Source organism: Somniosus microcephalus, chromosome 31 (genome assembly GCF_052327205.1).
Source record: "Somniosus microcephalus isolate GS21.2 chromosome 31, FLI_Smic_1.0, whole genome shotgun sequence".
Classification (NCBI taxonomy): Eukaryota; Metazoa; Chordata; class Chondrichthyes; order Squaliformes; family Somniosidae; genus Somniosus; species Somniosus microcephalus.
Genome location: NC_141017.1, coordinates 30,943,634 through 30,965,055, shown reverse-complemented (window position 1 = coordinate 30,965,055; position 21,422 = coordinate 30,943,634). Strand labels below are relative to the sequence as shown.

General features: G+C 48.7%; 1 protein-coding gene across 1 annotated transcript; it reads left to right on the top strand.

The window, feature by feature from the left end:
* Nucleotides 1-339: 339 nt before the first annotated feature.
* Nucleotides 340-2,282, top strand: junba (JunB proto-oncogene, AP-1 transcription factor subunit a). Its single transcript, XM_085971728.1, has one exon. It carries the CDS (start codon nucleotides 784-786, stop codon nucleotides 1,774-1,776), a length of 993 nt encoding a protein of 330 aa, XP_085827854.1. The 5' UTR covers nucleotides 340-783; the 3' UTR covers nucleotides 1,777-2,282.
* Nucleotides 2,283-21,422: the final 19,140 nt, after the last annotated feature.

The window sequence follows — 21,422 nt, the reverse complement described above, 5'->3', positions numbered from 1 at the left end:
GTGAAAGGTGCTATAGAAATGCAAGACTTTCTTTTTTTATTATGTGAATTGTAGGTGATTCTGTACATTTACTTATTTCTATCTTAAAACATTCACACACAAAAATGTGGTGCCCAAAAAATATCAGTCTTAATATGTGCACTATTCGATAAAAAAAAAACCCGGGCTCCTGGATCTCGCTGGAGGAAGTTCAGTACCAAGAGGGTTAAAGGATTTCAGAAGCCCTCTAGTGGCTTCTACTGTCGAGAGAGAGAGAGGGGAAAAAAACACACACACACAAACCCAATCAGTGGGCAGGAACGGTGACATCACCCCGGCTATTTAAGAAGTTATGGCGACACAGGCAGCCGCATTAGACTGGAGGATGTTATAGGAGAGGAGCAGAGAGACTGACAGACTCCTAGCTCGCATCAAGGAACAGAGAGAGCGAGAGGGAGAGAGAGAGAGAGAGAGGAGAGAGACACAGAGACAGACCCTTGTGTTTACCAAGGCAAGCTGCGGATTCTCGCTGCTGGGAGGACGCCGAGGTCCCAGGGATTTGGTTGATTTTTTTTGGAAAGAATTTGCTCGCTGCGGACAGTTGTGTGTGTTTGGGCGACTTGATAAACCGAGACGTGTTGTGGCTCCTGCGAGAGAACTTTGCACTTGTCCTCCTCCAGAATAAGCCTGCAGGTCTTGCCCTGGACACTGTTGGGACAGCGGTCGGCTGCCCCTGCTCAGCAAAGCCTTGGACTCTGCCCCAAGTATCTCCCACCAACACCACCATATTTTATTGTTTCTTCTATGTCTACAAAGATGGAACAGCCATTTTACCACGATGACACGTTCCTTTCCGGCTACGTTGCTTCAGAGAGCGGTCTCCATGACTACAGCTCCAAATACTTGAAGCAGAGCATGAACCTCAACCTGGTGGACCCGTCCAGGTCGCTCAAGCCGCATCTTCGGAACCCCGAGGACAACCTGTTGAATGCGCCCGACGTCGGGCTCCTGAAGCTGGCATCTCCCGAGCTGGAGCGGCTGATCATCCAATCCAGCAATGGGGTGATCACCACCACGCCCACTCCCGGCCAATACTTCTGCGGCAGGAACATCACCGACGAGCAGGAAGGCTTCGCAGATGGGTTCGTGAAGGCTCTGGAGGAGCTGCACAAGATCAACCATGTGGCGCCCAATGTCTCCATTTCCAGCCCAGGCATGAACTGCACCAGCAACAGCAGCGGCGCCAGCAATGCCTACGGCTCCTCGGTGCCCACTGAGGTGCCCCCTGTCTACACCAACCTTACCGCCTACACCAACACCACCAGCGCCCTCTCCACCTCCTCTTCCTCGGCCGCCAACAGCAGCAGTTACCCCAGTGCCACCATCAGCTACCTGCCGCAAGCCCACGCCTACAACCTGCCCGCGCCCCTGGGCCACCACCACCACCACCACCCCCGGCTGCAGACCCTCAAGGAAGAGCCACAGATCGTGCCCGACGTCCAGAGCCGGGGCGAGACCCCGCCGCTCTCTCCCATCGACATGGAGAACCAAGAGCGCATCAAGGCGGAGAGGAAGCGGCTGCGGAACCGGGTGGCCGCCTCCAAGTGCAGAAAGAGGAAACTGGAGAGGATCGCCCGGCTGGAGGATAAGGTGAAGAATTTGAAATCCGACAACGCCGGGCTGGCGTCCACCGCCACCGTCTTGAGAGACCAGGTCTCTCAGTTGAAACAGAAAGTCATGACTCACATCAGCAGTGGCTGCCAGATAGTATTAACTCAAAAACTGCAGGGCTTTTGAGATGGAGCCGAGAGAGAGAAACAAGAGAGAGAAAAAGAGAAACACACACAAGACGAAACTGACTGGTGAAGTTGGTTTACTTTCTGATCGCACTGGAGCTCTTGAGAAAGTTGCATGTGGTTCGGTCTAAAACTGTGAGATTGATCCTCACCAAGAGGAGAAACAAAAAACACTGAAGCCTGTACACCATGTAACAGAGGCACACAGAACTGTCCAGTGTCCAGCGAGGCGAGGCTTGCACAGGAGAAGAAGGGGAAAAAAAATGTGTCATTTTTTTTTAGGGGGGACTTCATGTACTAAGAGGGTCACTGAAATTTCTCTCCATGCTGCACACACACACACAAGAGTTAATTTGTAAATTATTATATATTTTTCTCGTTATTGAATTTGTTTTCCCTGGTTTAGTTTGTAACAAACTGAGTTGAATTTTGTGTTTTTTTTGTTTTTGACAATTTTATGTTTTTACATGTATTTAAGTAAATGTTTGGAACTGTGAATTTACTGCGCCTGCTTGGTCTCTTGTGTTTTTTTTTGCTCCAATTCCGCGTAATAGAAAATGACCGAAGTCTGGTTTCCTGGAGATAACCATCTGATTTCCAGAACTTGTGTTGTTGTTGTTACACCCGAGACTTCTCAGGAACGGAGTAAGGGGTTGGTGGGGGCGGGAGAGGAGTTATCATAATCGGGGCTATCCGCGTTAGTTGCCAACTCGACTTCTTCCTCCTAGCCCAGTTACACCCTCAACCCCCACAGCCAGTCCCGTTTAACTCTTAACCACTTGGTGATCCAAACGGCCTTCTGAGCTTGGATTACTTTTTTTTTTAAATGAAAGGGTTTCATATTTTAAAACGTTTCATGATTGAGTCAAGTTTGTGCAAACATTGGTCTCCCAAGTCTGAACCTATGGCAGACAGGTTAATTTAGAAAAAAAATTGAGAGGGAGGGCAAATTAGGACAATTAGTTTTTTAATTCATTCACGGGATGTGGGCGTCGCTGGCAAGGTCCAGCATTTATTGCCCATCCCTAATTGCCCCTTAAGAAGGTGGTGGTGAGCCGCCTTCTTAGGGGGTCGTCCGGCCGGATTGCCTCCCTCTCTTCCGCGGCCACGTTCGCGGCCGGGTGGCCCTGGAGATGGAGCACGCGGTGTCCGCCGGCGAGCTCGAGCTCTTTCGTGACCGGTGGGCGCCGCGGGGACTGGAGTGCATAATTGGTTTAAACAACCAAACTTTAATTTAATGGGTTAAGTCTTGTTTCTGGGTTTTTTGTTAGTGTATTTGTTTAATGTATTTTTTTTATTGGTTTAACACAAGAGGAGCCGCCTTCTTGAACCGCTGCAGTCCCGTGTGGTGAAGGTACTCCCACAGTGCTGTTAGGGAGGGTGTTCCAGGATTTTGACCCAGCGACGATGAAGGAACGGCCGATATATTTCCAAGTCAGGATGGTGGGTGACTTGGAGGTGGTGGTCTTGCCATGTGCCTGCTGCCCTTTGTCCTTTTAGGTGGTAGAGGTTGCGGGTTTGGGAGGTGCAGTCGAAGAGAGTGGCTGAACCATACTGACCAGATGTGTCTCGGGTTCCATTCTTGGTCCCTGCTGAGGTTCATGAGCAGCTAGGGGTGCTACAGTGGGCCTCGGTGTCACTGGGTTACGGAGAGGGAAATCATCATGGGTTCCTGCTCCTGATTGCTTACCAGCAAGCTCTCCTAGAGGCAAACCTGTGGACATTGGGTGAAGGTGGGATTGGGCTTGGTTGTGGTGCCCTCCCCCTCTCCCATGGTCAAATAGCCTGCCCACGTTTGCGGTCTAAACTCGTATGAAGTTCAAGCGCTTGGGTGAGGTACCAAAGGTTGACCAACACCTGTCAACCTATACCCCAGCAAGGAGTCAACACCTTCAGAAGAGGAGATGGGCAGAGATAAAATTGGTGAAGGAAAACAGAGGGAATAGGACATTCATGCATTGAAGAGTAAAAGGGGATGGGCTTTAAGGGAAAATTAACAAAACTCAAGCAGTACCATCTAGAGATTAGTTGAGAGGGGACCTCATCGAGGTGTATAAAATATTCAGTGGTGTAGAGAAATTAAAACTAGAATATTAAAGTAAACCAAGGTATTAAGAGAACCAAAATGAACAACTACCTTTGAAACAGATAATAGAATGAATTACCCCACTCAAAGCGTGATAAATGTTTGGAGTAGTCTGCAAGGTAGATTATTTAAAGGCAAATTGAGAAAGTTAAGGTATTAGAGGGATGAGCCTTAATGGGACGAATGGCCTTTTCTCATCCTTATGTTCTTTAGAAAAAAAACCTTGTGGCTTCTTGAAGTCCATTTATGACGTGACAACCAGCTGTGGATCTGGTGATCAACATATTTAAACAAAGGATTAGCCAGAGTCCCTTGAATCGTGGCCTGGTTGTCTCCTGGCGTTCAGTCGCTGTATCAGAATGTTGTTGCCGTGCCAACCCACAGGTGTCCACATTGGACCGTGCCCTCATACTCCCCAAGAGGTGCCAGACCACGATTTATTTTACCTATCGAAACCTTTATAAATAATTCTGGTTGAGATTTCTTTGAAACTCGGCCTCACTGGACCAGGAAAGGGGAACATTTCAGCCAGGATCCCTGCTCCTGGCCACGATCAAGTGATCCCTTCTGGAAAGAGGGAAGGAAAGAAAGACACAAATGGCCATTTATAGGGGCTGCTTCATGACCTCGGGGCATTCACAGCCAATGAATTACTTTTGAAGTGTAGTCACTGTTGTAATGTAGGGACCCACTGCAGCCAATTTTCACACAGCAATCCCTCACAAACGTTAATAAATAAAAGTAACCAGATAATATTTTCTAATGATGAGCGATAAATATTGACATAGAGAATTCCTGCTCTTCTACAAATAGCACTTTTATATCCACCTAGAGGGCAGCCCATGTCTCATCTGACATTGCATCAGTAGATTTTGCGCTGGAGTGGGGCCTATGAACCCTATAAACTCGGACTCAGAGGGCAAGAATGCTACCACCGAGCCAAAGCTACCATGGATATCAGTTGAACAGAGGATCAGGCTTAGCTGTGACATTTATGTGCTTGTCTGACCAGTGAATGCTTATTGTCTGGGTTTACATAGCAAAATAGCCATCAGAGGAACACAGGCACCGACAGAACTGGACCCCAGGTTGAGTCACCATCTTGGGAGAGAGGAGGGAAGGAATGCACACGCATATAATGTTATATATTTAAAAAATCTCAAGCCCATATGGCTTATCAGTTGTTATGAGGAGAGATTGTGTCGTATGAGGAGAGATTGTGTCGATTGGGCTTATACTCACTGGAGTCTAGAAGATTGAGAGGGGATCTCATTGAAACCTATAAAATTCTGTCAGGTCTGGACAGACTAGATGCAGGAAGGATGTTCCCGATGGCGGGGGAGTCCAGAACCAGGGGTCATAGTCTAAGGATAAGGGGTAAGCCATTTAGGACTGAAATGAGGAGGAATTTCTTCACCCAGAGAGTGGTGAACCTGTGGAGTTCTCTGCCACAGAGGGCGGTGGAGGCTAGTTCATTAAATATATTCAAGAAAGAGTTGGATATATTTCTTGAGGCTAAAGGGATCAAGGGATATGGGGAAAAGGCAGGGACAGGGTACTGAATTTGGATGATCAGCCATGATCACATTGAATGGCGGAGCAGGCTCGAAGGGCTGAATGGCCTACTCCTGCTCCTATCTTCTATGTTTCTATGTTAGTGCACTCTCAAAGGGTTAACCAATTAAACTATACAGGAATCATTATGAGCCTAACTCCTTGGTAAAAAAAGACATAAATAAGTTAGTAAGAAAATGAGAGTCATGGACATATAATTTGTTCATAATTTGGGGGTTCCTTTCCTCAAGTCAAGCACTGTAGATAACATAACCTTTGACCCTGCTATAGAAATGAAAGCTAAGTCTTAGCAGCTGGTACAGTACATTGAATGGATAAACCTTGTTGACTCAGAATAAAAGGAAAATTCACCCCTGGCCCAGCACTGTACCCCATCTCACCCGAAGGCACTTGCTCATGCTGGGTTATCCCAGTGCTGCTGGCAGCCCTTCTTACCCAACTGGCCACGTGTGAGCCTGAACAATGAGTGCTAATGGGCTAAACGGTGGCGAGCATCACAACCTCGCCCGCTCCTGTCCATGCCCAATATCCACATGCACACACTTCTCGGTGAGAGTCACTGGACATAGAAACATAGAAGATAGGAGCAGGAGTAGGCCATTCAGCCCCTCGAGCCTGCTCCGCCATTCAATGAGATCATGGCTGATCATTCAAATTCAGTACCCGGTCCCTGCTTTCTCCCCATACCCCTTGATCCCTTTAGCCTTAAGAAATATATCCAACTCCTTCTTGAATGTATTTAATGTATTGGCCTCCACTGCCTTCTGTGGTAGAGAATTCCACAGGTTCACCACTCTCTGGGTGAAGAAATTCCTCCTCATTTCTGTCCTAAATGGCCTACCCCTTATCCTTAGACTGTGACCCCTGGTTCTGGACTCCCCGACCATCGGGAACATCCTCCCTGCATCTAGTCTGTCCAGTCCTGTCAGAATTTTATAAGTTTCAATGAGATCCCCTCTCATTCTTCTAAACTCCAGCGAGTACAGCAAGGACAGTGATCAGGAGCAGAAAAACCCAGCTGATTCTTCCTCCCAGTAACCAAGGGATACTTAGGGCAATTGAAAAACCGCAACTGACACCCAAGTCGAGATCACCAACACAGCACAGACTGGGAATCAGTCAAGCACTATATTCTTACATAGCTGAGGTTCGGCTCATCAATCATCCTGGGCTAACTAAGCAGCTGAACTCCTCAGGAAATAATTGATCCCCTGAATCTAATGTGATTCTAACATTAAAAAAAATGGAATGTCTTGCCATGGAGAGAGTGCAGCAAAGATTCACCAGACTGATACCTGGGATGGCAGGAATGACGTATGAGGAGAGATTGGGTCGATTAGGCTCGTATTCGCTAGAGTTTAGAAGAATGAGAGGGATCTCATTGAAACTTATAAAATTCTAACAGGACTAGACAGACTAGATGCAGGAAGGATGTTCCCGATGGCGGGGGAGTCCAGAACCAGGGGTCACAGACTAAGGATAAGGGGTAAGCCATTTAGGACAGAGATGAGGAGGAATTTCTTCACCCAGAGAGTGGCGAACCTGTGGAATTCTCTGCCACACAAGGCAGTTGAGGCCAATTCATTAAATATATTCAAGAAGGAGTTGGATATATTTCTTAAGGCTAAAGGGATCAAGGGGTATGGGGAGAAAGCAGGGACCGGGTACTGAATTTGGATGATCAGCCATGATCTCATTGAATGGCGGAGCAGGCCCGAGGGGCCGAATGGCCGACTCCTGCTCCTATCTTCTATGTGAGAACGACAGAAAGACTTGCATTTCTATAGCGCCTTTCACGACCTCAGGATGCCCCAAAGCGCTTTACAACCAATGAAGTACTTTTGAAGTGTAGTCGCTGTTGTAATGGAGGAAACGCGGCAGCCAATTTGCGCACAGCAAGATCCCACAAACAGCAACGTGATAATGACCAGATAATCTGTTTTTAGGGATGTTGATTGTGGGATAAATATTGGCCAGGACACTGGGGAGAACTCCCCAGCTCCTCTTCAAATAGTGCTGTGGGATCTTTTACATCCACCTGAGAGAGCAGGTGCCTCGGTTTAACATCTCATCCGAAAGACGGCAGCTCCGACAGTGCGGCACTCCCTCAGTACTCCACTGGAGTGTCAGCCTAGATTTATGTGCTCAAGTCTCTGAAGAGTTTCAGATTAAATATATGTCAATATATTCAAGCAAAATCAACCTTTTCCTTCACTCTTTCTATTTAGCAGTAGTAGTTTAATATCCCGTTTAATAAATTGAGAATTATGTACCTTTAAAAATCCAATTAATTCAATTTTTAAATTGGAATTAAACTCATGGCAACATATCCTCGAATATAGAGATTGCTTCTGGTAAGATATTGCAAAACCTGCTGACGATACAAAGGCTGACAGAGTGAATTACAGTCGTTTCCTGCCCTACCCTGAAGTTGTGTAAAAACTTTGTAAAGTTGCAACAGCCTCTGCAGGTGCGCCAGTGACGTGCTGACGCCGAGCGGGTGACCGGGGCTTTCCACGCTGACGTGCGGAAACCAAGTCCAAATATGGGCAAAAGCGGAATGGCGAGTGACGTCTGCGCGGCTCGCTTTCCGGGAACCCCCTCCTACGTGTGTTGATCCAGACCAGCTGGGAGTTTCCAGTCTGGCATTTCAAATGCGTACAATCCTCAAAAGAAGAAGGAATTAAAAAAAACTCCCAATTTGCAAATTAGATCTATTTTTACAAAGTGTGATGCTTTCAAACAAATCCGAAATGGGGCTGAAAAATAATGTTATTTTATTTATTTTAAAAAAAGCCTGACTGCAAATAGGTTTTTCTTCCCAGCAACACTGTTGAATGTTTTACAAGCCAGAGCTGACAAACGATCCCCTGTGTTTGTTACAACAACTTGCATTTATATAGCGCCTTCAGCGTCCCAAGGCGCTTCACAGGAGTATTATAAGGCAATTGAGCCACATAAGGAGAAATTAGGGCAGATTACCAACAGCTTGGTCAAAGAGGTAGGTTTTAAGGAGTGTCATAAAGGAGGAAAGAGAGGTAGAGAGGCGGAGAGGTTTAGGCAGGGAATTCCAGAGCTTAGGGCCCAGGCAACAGAAGGCACGGCCGCCAACGGTTGAGCGATTTATAATCGGGGATGCTCAAGAGGGTAGAATTCGAGGAGCGCAGATATCCCGGGGGGGTTGTGGGGCAGAAGGAGATTACAGAGATGGGAGGGGCGAGGCCATGGAGGGATTTGAAAACAAGGATGAGAATTTTGAAATCGAGGTGTTGCTTTATTAATAAGACGCCACAGTTTTGATAGCTGGATGAGGCGTGGTTAGTAATGAAAAACTGCCTTAAAATGAGACAAAATTGGATGGAACATTTAAGGGCCTGACTGTAGCTGGACACAGCTGGCGCTGAACGGCTGCCACGTCCGCTGATAGAACTGCAGTCGCCTCAGTCCCAAAGTAATACACTCTGTTAAAAAAAAAAAGCATTTTGAGCTGATGTGATAAGGTACTATAAAGAAAGGCCAGTACATTTCTTCAGTGTCCTCATGTAAAAGGAGTCTAACACCATTTTAGAGGTGTAATAGATACAGGAAAAAGTCAGAAATACACATCAGGCCTGGTTGACATCTGTGAAGAGAAAGCTTAATGTTTTGGGTGAAGCTTTAATGTGTATTTCCAGTTTTGACTGTATTTGGTTAGGCAAGATCTCTTGTTTGGGCATGGCTTAGAGAAATGACTTAACCTCTGTCATGATGATGTCAGGGGCAAGTGACACAACTGTCAGATTTGATGTGATTCGTGTCATGATATTCTGTGTTTGTAAACACATGAAATAAAGGATGTCCCAAATATTCCTTTGCGGAGACAGTGCCCCTTTAAAAAGTCTCAGGAATGTCTCCTGTTCCATGGATTGACATGTGGATTGAACTTTATATAACTGTGTTTACATTCAGACACTGTTTGCTTTCAGGCGCATAAACAGAGGGCTGCTTTATTCGGTTTCTAGCCTTAAGGACTAGCTGACATGACCCAGCCCAGCCAGTAGAAAGTGAAAGGGACCTCGATGTGTCATTAGAAATTTGTTTTTCCTGATTTTCTCCCTCTTGAAGATGCTGATTCAAAGTTGGATTAGTGTACCAAGTGCCCATTCTACACACGTCCTAACTCGCGTTCACCCATCACCCCCTGTGCTCGCTGACCTACATTGGCTCCCGGTCCAGCAACGCCTCGATTTTAAGATTCTCATCCTTGTGTTCAAATCCCTCCATGGCCTCGCCCCTCCCTACCTCTGTGATCTCCTCCAGCCATACTACAACCCTCCAAGAAATCTGCGTTCCTCTAATTCTGGCCTTTTGTGCATCCCAGATTTCCTTCGCCCCCAACATTGACGGCCGTGCCTTCAGCTGTCTAGACCCTAAGCTCTGGAATTTCCTTCCTAAACCTCTCCACTTCCCTCTCTTCCTTTAAAACCTACCTTTTTCACCAAGCTGTTGGACACCTGACCTAATGCCTCCTTCTTTGGCTCAGTGTCAATTTTTGTCTGATCACGCTGCTGTGAAGCACCTTGGGCTGTTTTACTACGTTAAAGGCGCTATATAAATGCAAGTTTTTGTTGTGAGCCTAGACTGAATTGTGGGGAAGCTCCGCAGACAGGCCGGCTATGCACGCACTCGCACACACACACTTTTCAACAGCAGTCACTGGATAGCGACCAAGTACAGAAACCTTGTCCAACTTTTCTCCCCCTAAGCCCAGAAATATTGTGACCAATTGTCGTGCCCTATCAGGAAAGACTGAACAGGCTGGGGCTCTTTTCTCCAGAAAGTGAAGACTGAGGGGAGACCTGATAGAGGGTCTTTAAGATTATGAAAGGGTTTCGATAGGGTAGACGTAGAGAAGATGTTTCCACTTGCGAGCGAGACCAGATCTAGGGGCCCTAAATATAAGATAGTCACTAATAAACCCAATAGTGAATTCAGGAGAAACTTCTTTACCCAGAGTGGTGAGAATGTGGAACTCGCTACCACAGGGAGTGGTTGAAGCGAATAGTATAGATGCATTGAAGGGGAAGCTGGATAAACACATGAGGGAGAAAGGAATAGAAGGTTATGCCGATAGGCTGAGATGAAGAGGGGTAGGAGGAGGCTCGTGTGGAGCATAAACACCGGCACGGACCAGTTGGGCCGAATGGCCTCTTTCATGCTGTACATTCTGTGTAATTCTAACCGCCAGTTTGTCTAAGATCAGCTAGTTCATCTGAGATCAGGGAGCAAACCTGGGACTGTCCTGTTCAGTACCACATTGGACAATGCATTGTTACAAGTAGGGTTTTTTAAATGCAATTTTCTCATTAAAGTGACCAGGCAAGGGTTGCTGATAACGGATTGCACCCCCCTCACATCTAAAATCAGATGTCCATGCTTTCTCCCCTTGCAGCGATAATGTCTAACAATTCACCCTGATTGTGGTAAATTGTGCACATGATTACACAGCCAGGGATTCCCATTACATCTCGAGTCCATTGGATGATGTAAAAAATCACACTCTCACCAGATTCATCCAGGCTAAAACAATCATTCCCATTTATTTGGACTGAAATAATATACAGAAGCAAAGATATTGGACACCTATACCATAAAATGCAAAGCAACAATATTTTAAAAGAAATACATTCATACCTCTCACCAGTCCTCCTCCAGCAGTTAGAACAGTCTGACCCCAAACATCTCCTAACAGTCTCTCATTGTATCCCTCAGGTAAGAGAGTTTCACATGAAATAGGTAAACTGAATGATTATAAAGCTCTTTAGTCTGAACATTCTTCAGAAATCCACTAGGAACTAACAACTTGCTGAAAGATTTTATCTACTTCAAATTCTTTGAAAATCAGAGAAACAATACTATTTTGTCAATTTATATAATATTTCTTTAAGATTAGAGTGAAGAATATTATCAAAGAGAAAAATACACATTGGATTCTTAGCTGGCTTAATAAATAAGACTTGTAAATAAGAGTTGCATTTCTACAGCGCCTTTCACGACCACCGGACATCTCAAAGAGTCATAGAGTTATACAGCACAGAAAGAGGCCCTTCGGCCCATCGTGTCCGTGCCGGCCATCAAGCCCTGTCTATTCTAATCCCATTTTCCAGCACTTGGTCCGCAGCCTTGTACGCTATGGCGTTTCAAGTGCTCATCTCAAAGCGCTTTACAGCCAATGAAGTACTTTTGAAGTGGAGTCACTGTTGTAATGTGGGAAACGCAGCAGCCAATTTGCGCACAGCAAGCTCCCACAAACAGCAATGTGATAATGACCCAGATAATTTGTTTCTGTTATGTTGGTTGAGGGATAAATATTGGCCAGGACACCGGGGATAACTCCCCTGCTCTTCTTCCAAATAGTGCCATGGGATCTTTTACATCCACCTGAGAGAGCAGACGGGGCCTCGGTTTAACATCTCATCCGAAAGACGGCACCTCCAATAGTGCAGCAATAATCTGGAATTTTGCATTTATATAAGGCTTTTTAATGACCTCAGGACATCCCAAAATGCTTTACGGCCAATGAAGTATTTTTTAAGTGTATTTCCTGTTGTAATGTAGGGAAACATGACAGCCAATTTGAGCACAGCAAGCTCCCACAAAGGCCAATGAAATAAATCATCTGTTATCACACAGAATCACAGAATCTACAGTGCAGATAGAGGCCATTTTGGCCCATTGAGCCTGCACCGACACATATCCCACCCTATCCCCGTAACCCCACGTATTTAATCCCCTAACACTAAGGGTCAATTTATCATAGCCAAATCAACCTAACCTGCACATCTTTGGACTGTGGGAGGAAACCGGAGCACCCGAAGGAAACCCACGCAGACACAGGGAAAATGTGCAAACTCCACACAGACAGTCGCCCGAGGCCAGATTTGAACCCGGGACCCTGGCGCTGTGAGGCAACAGTGCTAACCACTATGCCACCGTGTTGGTCAGAGCACTGGGGAGAAAGCCCTGCTCATTTTTGAAGAGTGCCGCGGGATCCTTTACGTCACATTGTCCGCATGCCCGATACGAGACTCCCAAAACAAGCGCTCTACTCGGAGCTCCGGCACGGCAAGAGAGCCCCAGGTGGGCAGAGGAAACGCTTCAAGGACACCCTCAAAGCCTCCTTGAAAAAGTGCAGCATCCCCACCGACACCTGGGAATCCCTGGCCCAAGACCGCACAAAGTGGAGGAGAAGCATCCGGGAAGGCGCCAAACACCTTGAGTCTCTTCGCCGGGAGCAAGCGGAAGCCAAGCGCAGGCAGTGCAAGGAGCGCACGTCAACCCAAGCACCCCACCCACCCGCCCCTTCAACCACCGTCTGCCTCACCTGTGGCAGAGACTGTAGGTCCCGCATTGGACTCATCAGTCACCTGAGAACTCATTTTTAGCATGGAAGCAAGTCATCCTCGGTTCCGAGGGACAGCCTAAGAAGAAGAAATTTGGTCAGGACACCGGGGAGAAAGCCCTGCTCATTTTTGAAGAGTGCCGCGGGATCCTTTACGTCCACCTGAGAGGGCAGAGGGGGCCTCGGTTTAACGTCTCATCCAAAATCCTGCACCTCTAACAGTGCAGCGCTCCCTCAGTACTGCACTGAAGCGTCAGCCTGGATTTATTGTGCTTAATTCTCTGAACTGGGACTATGAACCCAAAACCTTCTGGCTCAGAGGCAAGAGTGCTACCCACTGAGCCAAGGTAGGTGGGGAACAGGAGATGACAGAATAGCATGAAATAAAAGGAGACACGATGAGTGAAATTGGAAAGTTTACACGAGACTCAGAGGCTGTGTGAATGGTTAGAGCGAAACAGCAGAGGTGGGGCGGGGGGGGAAGCAGAGCAAGCTCCAGTGGCACTCAAGTGTGGTGGAAGGAAAAGACAGGTAGACCCCAGGGGGGGTGGACCACCTTGCCAGCCGTGTACTGATAGGGGAATCCCCATCCCGAGCACCAACTCACAATCTCCTCCATCCCCAGAAGTGCTGGTGCACCCATCAGGAACAATCCTGTCTGATTCTGGCAGCTGCATCTCATTCTGCCAGTGCAATTCACACTTCATCTCGAGCCATCCTTTGTTTCTTAACCTGTTCCATTACCATCTCCTCTCGCCTTGAATATCTCTTGATGTCTCTTAACCTCTTCCGCCTTCCATCCCATCACAGACCTTCCCGTTTGTTCTTTCATCCCCTCCCCCCTTTCCCAGCCCCTTCACTTGCTTAAAAATCTGTTTCATTTCCTGCTTTTTTCCAGTTCTGACAAAAGGTCATCGACCTGAAACGTTAACTCTGTTTCTCTCTTCACAGACGCTGCCTGACCTGCTGAGTTTCTCCAGCATTTTCTGTTTTTATTTCAGATTTCCAGCATCTGCAGTATTTTCTTTTTGTATTGTCTGATTGTCTCTTGTTTAGCCCAGGGGTGCACCCACAATTGTTGCACCTCAACTTTACCCTGCCTGAGACCAGCGAAGTCACTGCAGACCAGGAATCGAGCCTGACACCTTCTGGTCCCTATGGCTTAGTGCTACACCAGGAAGATGATCATTACAAGCCGGGAAAGAGCTTAAGCCAATATTTACCTCCATTTACTCAGACAAAATATGAGTCATTCTCTAGAGGCTCCTGTAGATTTTGCACAGAGAGTCTCAAAATCCACGTCCTATTTAATTGCAGAGCGGCAGAATGCCCCCTCCCCAATAATATCTTTGGGAATAACGTAAGAAAACTACTAGGCACTTGGTCAGAGTATTAAACAAGGCTTTAATCAACTGTTTCACAACGTGGAGGTCTAGTTGTCCTTCACTAGTTCCTGTTTACAAAATGTCCTGAGCAAGCTGGGCCCGTGCCTGAGTATTTATAGTCTCCCTGGACAGCGCCACCAGCAGGCCGCTCAGTATTATTCCATAAGTCATTTCTACATGAATGGCAAGATTCATGTCAGGGAGTCTGTTCAGTTGCAGCTACAGGCAACTAGAGTTAGCACATCTCAGCCCGGCAACAGTTGGCCTCACTGCCCCTGGCCTAGAGAGGGGAACAATCTACCAGGGTTCCCCATTCCTGATCGCTATCCAGTGGGGCCCGGCTGCAAACCGTATGTGTGTGGACTACTGATGAGGGTAGGAACATTCTCACCCATGTCGTCCACAACCGACCCTTAGACCGAGGTTTTCTATCTCTGCACTCGCCAGTCTGTAATTCTCCACCCATTCATTTTAATCGATCATGGACTGGGGAGCACCAGAGAGAAGCAGAAACTCCTGACCTAAATAAAAAAAACAGAAAATGCTAGAAATACTCAGCAGGCCAGGCAGCATCTGTGGAGAGAGAGAGAAACAGAGTCAATGTTTCAGGCCGATGACCTTTCGTCAGATCCTGGCCTTAATGTCGAGGCTCACTCGTTAAAAAAATGGGCACTTGGGTGAGGTACCGGAGGAGCAGTCTGCACCCACGGACCCGTACACCAGCAAGAGTGAGCAGCTACAGCAGGAGGGAGAAAGAGGCGAGTGTACAATTTTTCCTGTACATTTAACCATTCTGACCACTTGTAAGTACAAACATGTTAATTGTTGGTCTGTGTGTTGGAGTCCAACCAATATAAATATCGTCTAAGCCCTTTAAGTAATATCTGCACAAATGGGATTAAATAAAAAAAGCCCAGCCTCTCTGTATAACTGGAGCATGTCCTGCAATGAGAATGTGTAGATGCTGCAAACTTGTTGCATTTGTTTCTCAGCAGTGTAACCCAATACATGGAATGCAGAATGGGTCGCGACAAGCCTTTTCGAAGAAACACTAATTATGTGATTACAAAATAACTTCAACTCTTCTGCAATGATTTATTTGCAGCATAAAGGAATTATTGTTTGTTTAACATGATTAGAATATTGCCCTGCATTCCTTCCCGTCAAGACAAGATCCCTTCCACTTTGCGAAGGCATTTTTTTTTTTTCAGTTTTTCTTTCCCTCCAGTTTTCTCCCCTCGCCGCCCCCGCCCCCCCCGACGGTGCTGACTCTTTCTCGGGTATTGCTCAGTGTGCATCAGCTGCTCTCCACCAAGTGCCCGTCTTTTATATGTGAGCTTATACCATAGCTTCACAGAGTCTAAAGTGCCTGGATCCTGGCAAGCTCACCAGGAACCATAGGATCATTGGGAGCCCACCAGGACACATAGATCTTAGAGAGCTCACCAGGATCCAATGGATCTTAGAAAGCCCACCAGGACCCATAGGATCTTAGAGAGCCAACAGGACCCATAGGATCATTGGGAGCCCACCAGGATCCAATGGATCTTAGAAAGCCCACCAGGACCCATAGGATCTTAGAGAGCCAACAGGACCCATAGGATCATTGGGAGCCCACTAGGAAACACAGATCTTAGAGAGCTCACCAGGATCCAATGGATCTTAGAAAGCCCACCATGACCCATAGGATCTTAGAGAGCCAACAGGACCCATAGGATCATTGGGAGCCTACTAGGACACATAGATCTTAGAGAGCTCACCAGGATCCAATGGATCTTAGAAAGCCCACCAGGACTCATAGGATCTTAGAGAGCCAACAGGACCCATACGATCATTGGGAGTGCACCAGGACCCATAGGATCATTGGGAGCCCACCAGGACCCATAGGATCATTGTGAGCACACCAGGGCCCATAGGATCATTGGGGGCCCACCAAGACCCATAGGATCTTAGAGAGCCCACCAGGACCTATAGGGTCTTAGTGAACTCACCAGGACCCATAGGATCATTGGGCGCACACCAGGGCCCATAGGATCATTGGGGGCCCACCAAGACCCATAGGATCTTAGAGAGCCCACCAAGACCCATAGGATCTTAGAGAGCCCACCAGGACCCATAGGATCTTAGAGAGCCCACCAAGACCCATAGGATCTTAGAGAGCCCACCAGGACCTATAGGATCTTAGAGAGCTCACCAGGACCCATAGGATCTTAGTGAGCGCACCAGAACCCATAGGATTGTGGCGAGCCCACCAGGATCTATGCAATCTGAGACCCCACCAGGATCCATAAGATCACTGAAACCCCACCAGGATCTATAGGATAATTGCAATCCCACCAGGAGGTTTTTGGCCTCTCCCGGGAGATCACATGGTTTCGGTGGGGTGGAGAGTGTATATATTGTGGTACACAAGGTATCACAATTGCATGGGACAGGCTGGATGGACCAGAGGGTCTTTTCCTGCCCGTCATTGATCGTATTACGAATTGCACCTCGGGGATATAGAAATGAAAGTCAGCGCTTATGTCCTTTTAATCTTTATGATCATTGCCTTGACTCTGAATACAATATCCAGATAAGATCAGCAATAATTACCTTTAGCTTTCGTGGTAATTCATGTGTGGATGTGTCAGAGATGTCAACTCTTAGCAAATTATATTTAGGGCTTCCTGAAGGTGAGCCCTCTTACAGTAAAATGACGGTGGGTACCAGAGATGATCTAAAGGTGACTGTAGTGTGATCGTGAAGCCCTGGAGTAGGTTGTTGCAAGAGTGTTGATGTTGAGCGGTTTCAGTTTCCCGGCAGCTTTTGTTTGTAAGGTAAACACTGCCAATGAGCTGTTTCTGTGAAAAAGACATAAAAAAAAATCCCTGCACTTTTACCCAGTGTGAGTTTTTTTTTTGTTTGTTATGTGTCTCTATATTAAGTGCTATTTATCCGGTTTGCAAATTAATTAGCACCAGCATTGTCAGCAGCATTTATAAGCCTACTGCATTCGGCATCAGAAAATTGCCCCATGTGGGTTGGAGTGAATTAGCAAAAAGGTACCAGTAATTTCCTGCAATACCCTTCTGGCATCTGAATGAAGTCCTCACAATTGCTTCACTTATCAGGTAGTGTCAGCTGTAGTATAACTGTGACTGGTGCAAAATCCTAGCTTCACAATTTGGCCCTGGGAACTTTTAAACTTAATGTTAAACTTAAAAAAAAAGTATTAACAGAGAAACTCTTTCCTTAACATTATAGTGTAATGTTGTTCAGATGTTTGTGAGCAGGAAGTTCTGGTTCTCCCAGTTACAGAATGACGCAGAGCTTCACTTATTGGGAATAACAACAGAAAACGCTGGAAAAACTCAGCAGGCCAGGCAACATCCGTGGAGAGAGAAATAGAGTCAACATAGAAACATAGAAGATAGGAGCAGGAGTAGGCCATTCGGCCCCTCGAGCCTGCTCCGCCATTCAACGAGATCATGGCTGATCATCCAAACCCTAGCACCCAGACCCTACACTGACAGCCATCCCACCCAAGCCCTATCCCCGTAACCCCGTAACCCCACATATTTAATCCCCCCTAACACTAAGGGACAATTTTTTTTTTTATCATGGCCAATCAACCTAACCCGCACATCTTTCGGGTCGAAACCCTTTGTCAAGACTGAAAAAGCACAGGAAATGAAACAGATTGAAAGGCCAGCTTGGGGGCTGGGAGAGAACAAAAGAGAAGTGAAGAGACATGAAGAGGTATTCAAAGTGAGACGAGATGGTGATAGGACTAGTGGAGACAAAAGACGGCTCTAGATTAGGTGTGAAATGCGCTGGCAGAATGAGAGGCAGCTGCCATGTGGGTCTCGTATGGAGACCGTGTCCTCCCGCCCGTCCGGGTACGCAATGTAAGCGTACTGGGGGTTGGCGTGGAGGAGGTCGACCCTCTCGACCAGGGGGTCCGTTTTATTGGTCCTCACGTGTCTTCTCAGTAGTACCGGCCCTGGGGACGTCAGCCATGGCGGTAATGCTGTCCCCGATGTGGACTTCCTTGGGAAGACAAACATTTTCTCGTGAGGGGTGGCATTGGTGGCAGTGCAGAGCAGTGACCGAATCGAGTGGAGCGCATCGGGGAGCACCTCCTGCCAGCGGGAGGTCGGAAGGCCCCTAGACTTTAAGGCTAGTAGGGCGGCCTTCCAAACTGTTGCATTCTCTCTTTCCACCTGTCCGTTCCCCCGGGGGTTGTAACTGGTGGTCCTGCTTGTGGCTATACCCCTAGCGAGCAGGTACTGGTGGAGTTCGTCGCTCATAAACGATGAGCCCCGGTCGCTATGGATATAGCTGGGGAAACCGAACAGGGTGAAGAGGCTGTTCAGACATTTAATGACCGTGGCACTGGTCATGTCGGGGCAGGGGATAGCGAACGGGAAACGGGAGTACTCGTCAATGATGTTGAGGAAGTACACATTGCGGTCGGAGGAGGGGAGAGGCCCTTTAAAATCGACGCTCAGGCGTTTGAAAGGGCGAGTGGCTTTTATCAGGTGGGCTCTGTCTGGTCTATAAAAGTGCGGTTTGCACTCCGCGCAGACTTGGCAGTTCTTGGTCATGGTCCTGACCTCCTCAATGGAGTAAGGCAGGTTGTGGGCCTTGATGAAGTGGAAGAACCTGGTGACCCCCGGGTGGCAGAGGTCATTGTGGAGGGCCCTTAGCCTATCGATCTGCGCGCTGGCGCAGGTGCCATGCGATAGGGCATCTGGGGGTTCATTGAGCTTCCCAGGCCGGTACAAGATCTCGTAATTGTAGGTGGAAAGTTCGATTCTCCACCTCAAGATCTTGTCATTTATGATTTTGCCCCTCTGCTTGTTGTTGAACATAAAAGCAACTGAACGCTGGTCAGTGAGCAGGGTAAATCGTTTTCCGGCCAGGTAGTGCCTCCAATGACGCACAGCCTCCACAATAGCCTGGGCCTCCTTCTCGACCGCGGAGTGTCTGGTCTCCGGGCCCTGGAGGGTTCGTGAGAAGAATGCCACAGGTCTCCCCGCCTGATTAAGGGTGGCGGCCAGAGCGAAGTCGGACGCATCGCTTTCCACCTGGAAGGGGATGGATTCGTCCACTGCGTGCATGGTGGCTTTGGCAATGTCCTCCTTGATACGGTGGAAGGCCGAGCGGGCCTCTGCCATCAGGGGAAAAGAGGTGGATTTGATCAGCGGACGGGCTTTGTCTGCATAGTAGGGGACCCACTGGGCGTAGTAGGAAAAAAACCCTAGGCACCTCTTCAGAGCTTTTAGGCAGTGGGGCAGTGGGAGTTCCATAAGGGGACGCATCCGATCCGGGTCGGGACCGATGACCCCGTGTTCCACAACACAGCCAAGGATGGCGAGGCGGTCTGTGCGGAATATGCACTTCTCCTTGTTATATGTCAGGTTCAGGAGTTGGGCGGTGCGGAGGAATTTCTCGAGGTTTGCGTCATGGTCCTGCAAGTCATGGCCGCAGATGGTCACATTGTCTAGGTAAGGGAAGGTGGCCTGCAGCGCGTTTTGATCGACCATCCGGTCCATCTCCCTTTGGAAGACGGAGACCCCGTTGGTAACGCCAAAGGGAACCCTAAGGAAGTGATAGAGGCGGCCGTTTGCCTCAAAAGCAGTATACTGACGGTCTTCGGGGCGGACGGGGAGCTGGTGGTACGCTGATTTCAGGTCAATGGTCGAAAAGACGCGGTACTGCGCGATCTGGTTGACCATGTCAGCTATGCGGGGGAGTGGGTAGGCGTCCAGCAGGGTGTAGCGGTTTATTGTTTGGCTGTAGTCGATGACCAGGTGTTGTTTCTCGCCGGTCTTAACGACCACCACCTGGGCTCGCCAGGGGCTGGTGCTGCCCTCAATAATCCCCTCCTTCAGGAGCCGCTCCACTTCGGTTTTGATGAAAACCCTGTCCCCGGCACTGTATCGCCTGCTCTTTGTGGCGATGGGCTTACAGTCGGGGGTGAGGTTAGCAAACAGTGGGGGGGGTGGGACTCTGAGTGTGGAGAGGTTGCATCTGGTGCGCGGCGGGCAATTTGGAGGCTGCTGGCTGCGGACTGTGAGTGGGGGGAGGGGGCCACCGTACGCCATCGTAACGCTTTTGAGGTGGCACTGGAAATCCAACCCCAGTAGAACGGCAGCGCAAAGTTGGGGCAGGACCAGGAGTTTAAAATTATTGAACACAGTCCCGTCTACTACTAGTGTCACCACGCAGCCGCCAATGTCCGCTGACTGGGACTCGGCGGCCATAGAAATCCGCTGGTGCGCAGGCAGGACTGGGAGAGAGCAACGCCGCACCGTGTCGGGGTGGATGAAGCTCTCTGTGCTCCCGGAGTCAAAAAGGCAGTTTATTGCATGGCCGTTTACCTTAACGTCCATTTTGGACCGAGCTAGTTGGTGCGGTCTCGTTTGGTCCAGCGTAACAGAGGCCAGCGTAGGGGTCGGTGTGTCGCTGCGGGTATCAGATGGGGGGGGGGTGGTTGGCGGCCTGCTGCGTCCCGGCTGGTGTCCAAGATGGCGTCGTCCATGATTCCCATGTGGTTGGAGTCGTCCAAGATGGCTGCTGCTGCGGTGGTTCGCACATGGCTGGGGAGGCCCAAGATGGCGGCCCGCACGGCCCACACGCGGCGCTGTTGGGGGCCCAAGATGGCGGCTCGCACGGCCCACACGCGGCGCTGCTGGCGTTCGGGGTGGCTTTGGCCTTGCAGACGCTAGCGTAGTGTCCCTTTTTCCCGCAGCCCGAGCAGGTCGCATTCTTCGCCGGGCAGCGCGCTCTGGGGTGTTTGGCCTGGCCACAGAAGTAGCATTTCTGGCCTTGGGATACTGCTGTCTGGCTTTGGGACACTGCTGCGGTGGTTGGGCCGTTGTTGGGCTGTGGCTGGGCTGGCACGGTGCTATGGGGCTGTCCTACCATGTCCCAGGTTGTCGTTCCCCGCGGCGTCCACGGTGCAGAGGAGTAGGCATCCATGCCCCGGTAGGCTGCGTCCAGCGTTAGTGCGATTTCGGAGGCTTTGTCGAGGGTGAGGTCACTCTGCTCCAGCAGTCGCTGTCGGGTGTAGTTGGACCTGTGGCCCGCTACGAAGGCATCCCGGATCAGTTCCTCCGTGTACTTAGTGGGCGTTACCGCCTTACACCCACAGGCCCGGCCAAGCACGGACAGTGCTTGGAGGTATTCCTCAGTCGATTCCCCAGGTTGTTGCTTGCGACTCCCCAGGAGGT

What these genes read in the sequence shown, in the direction of transcription:
- junba (XM_085971728.1), top strand. Translation starts at nt 784, where the DNA reads ATGTCTACAAAGATGGAACAGCCATTTTACCACGATGACACGTTCCTT.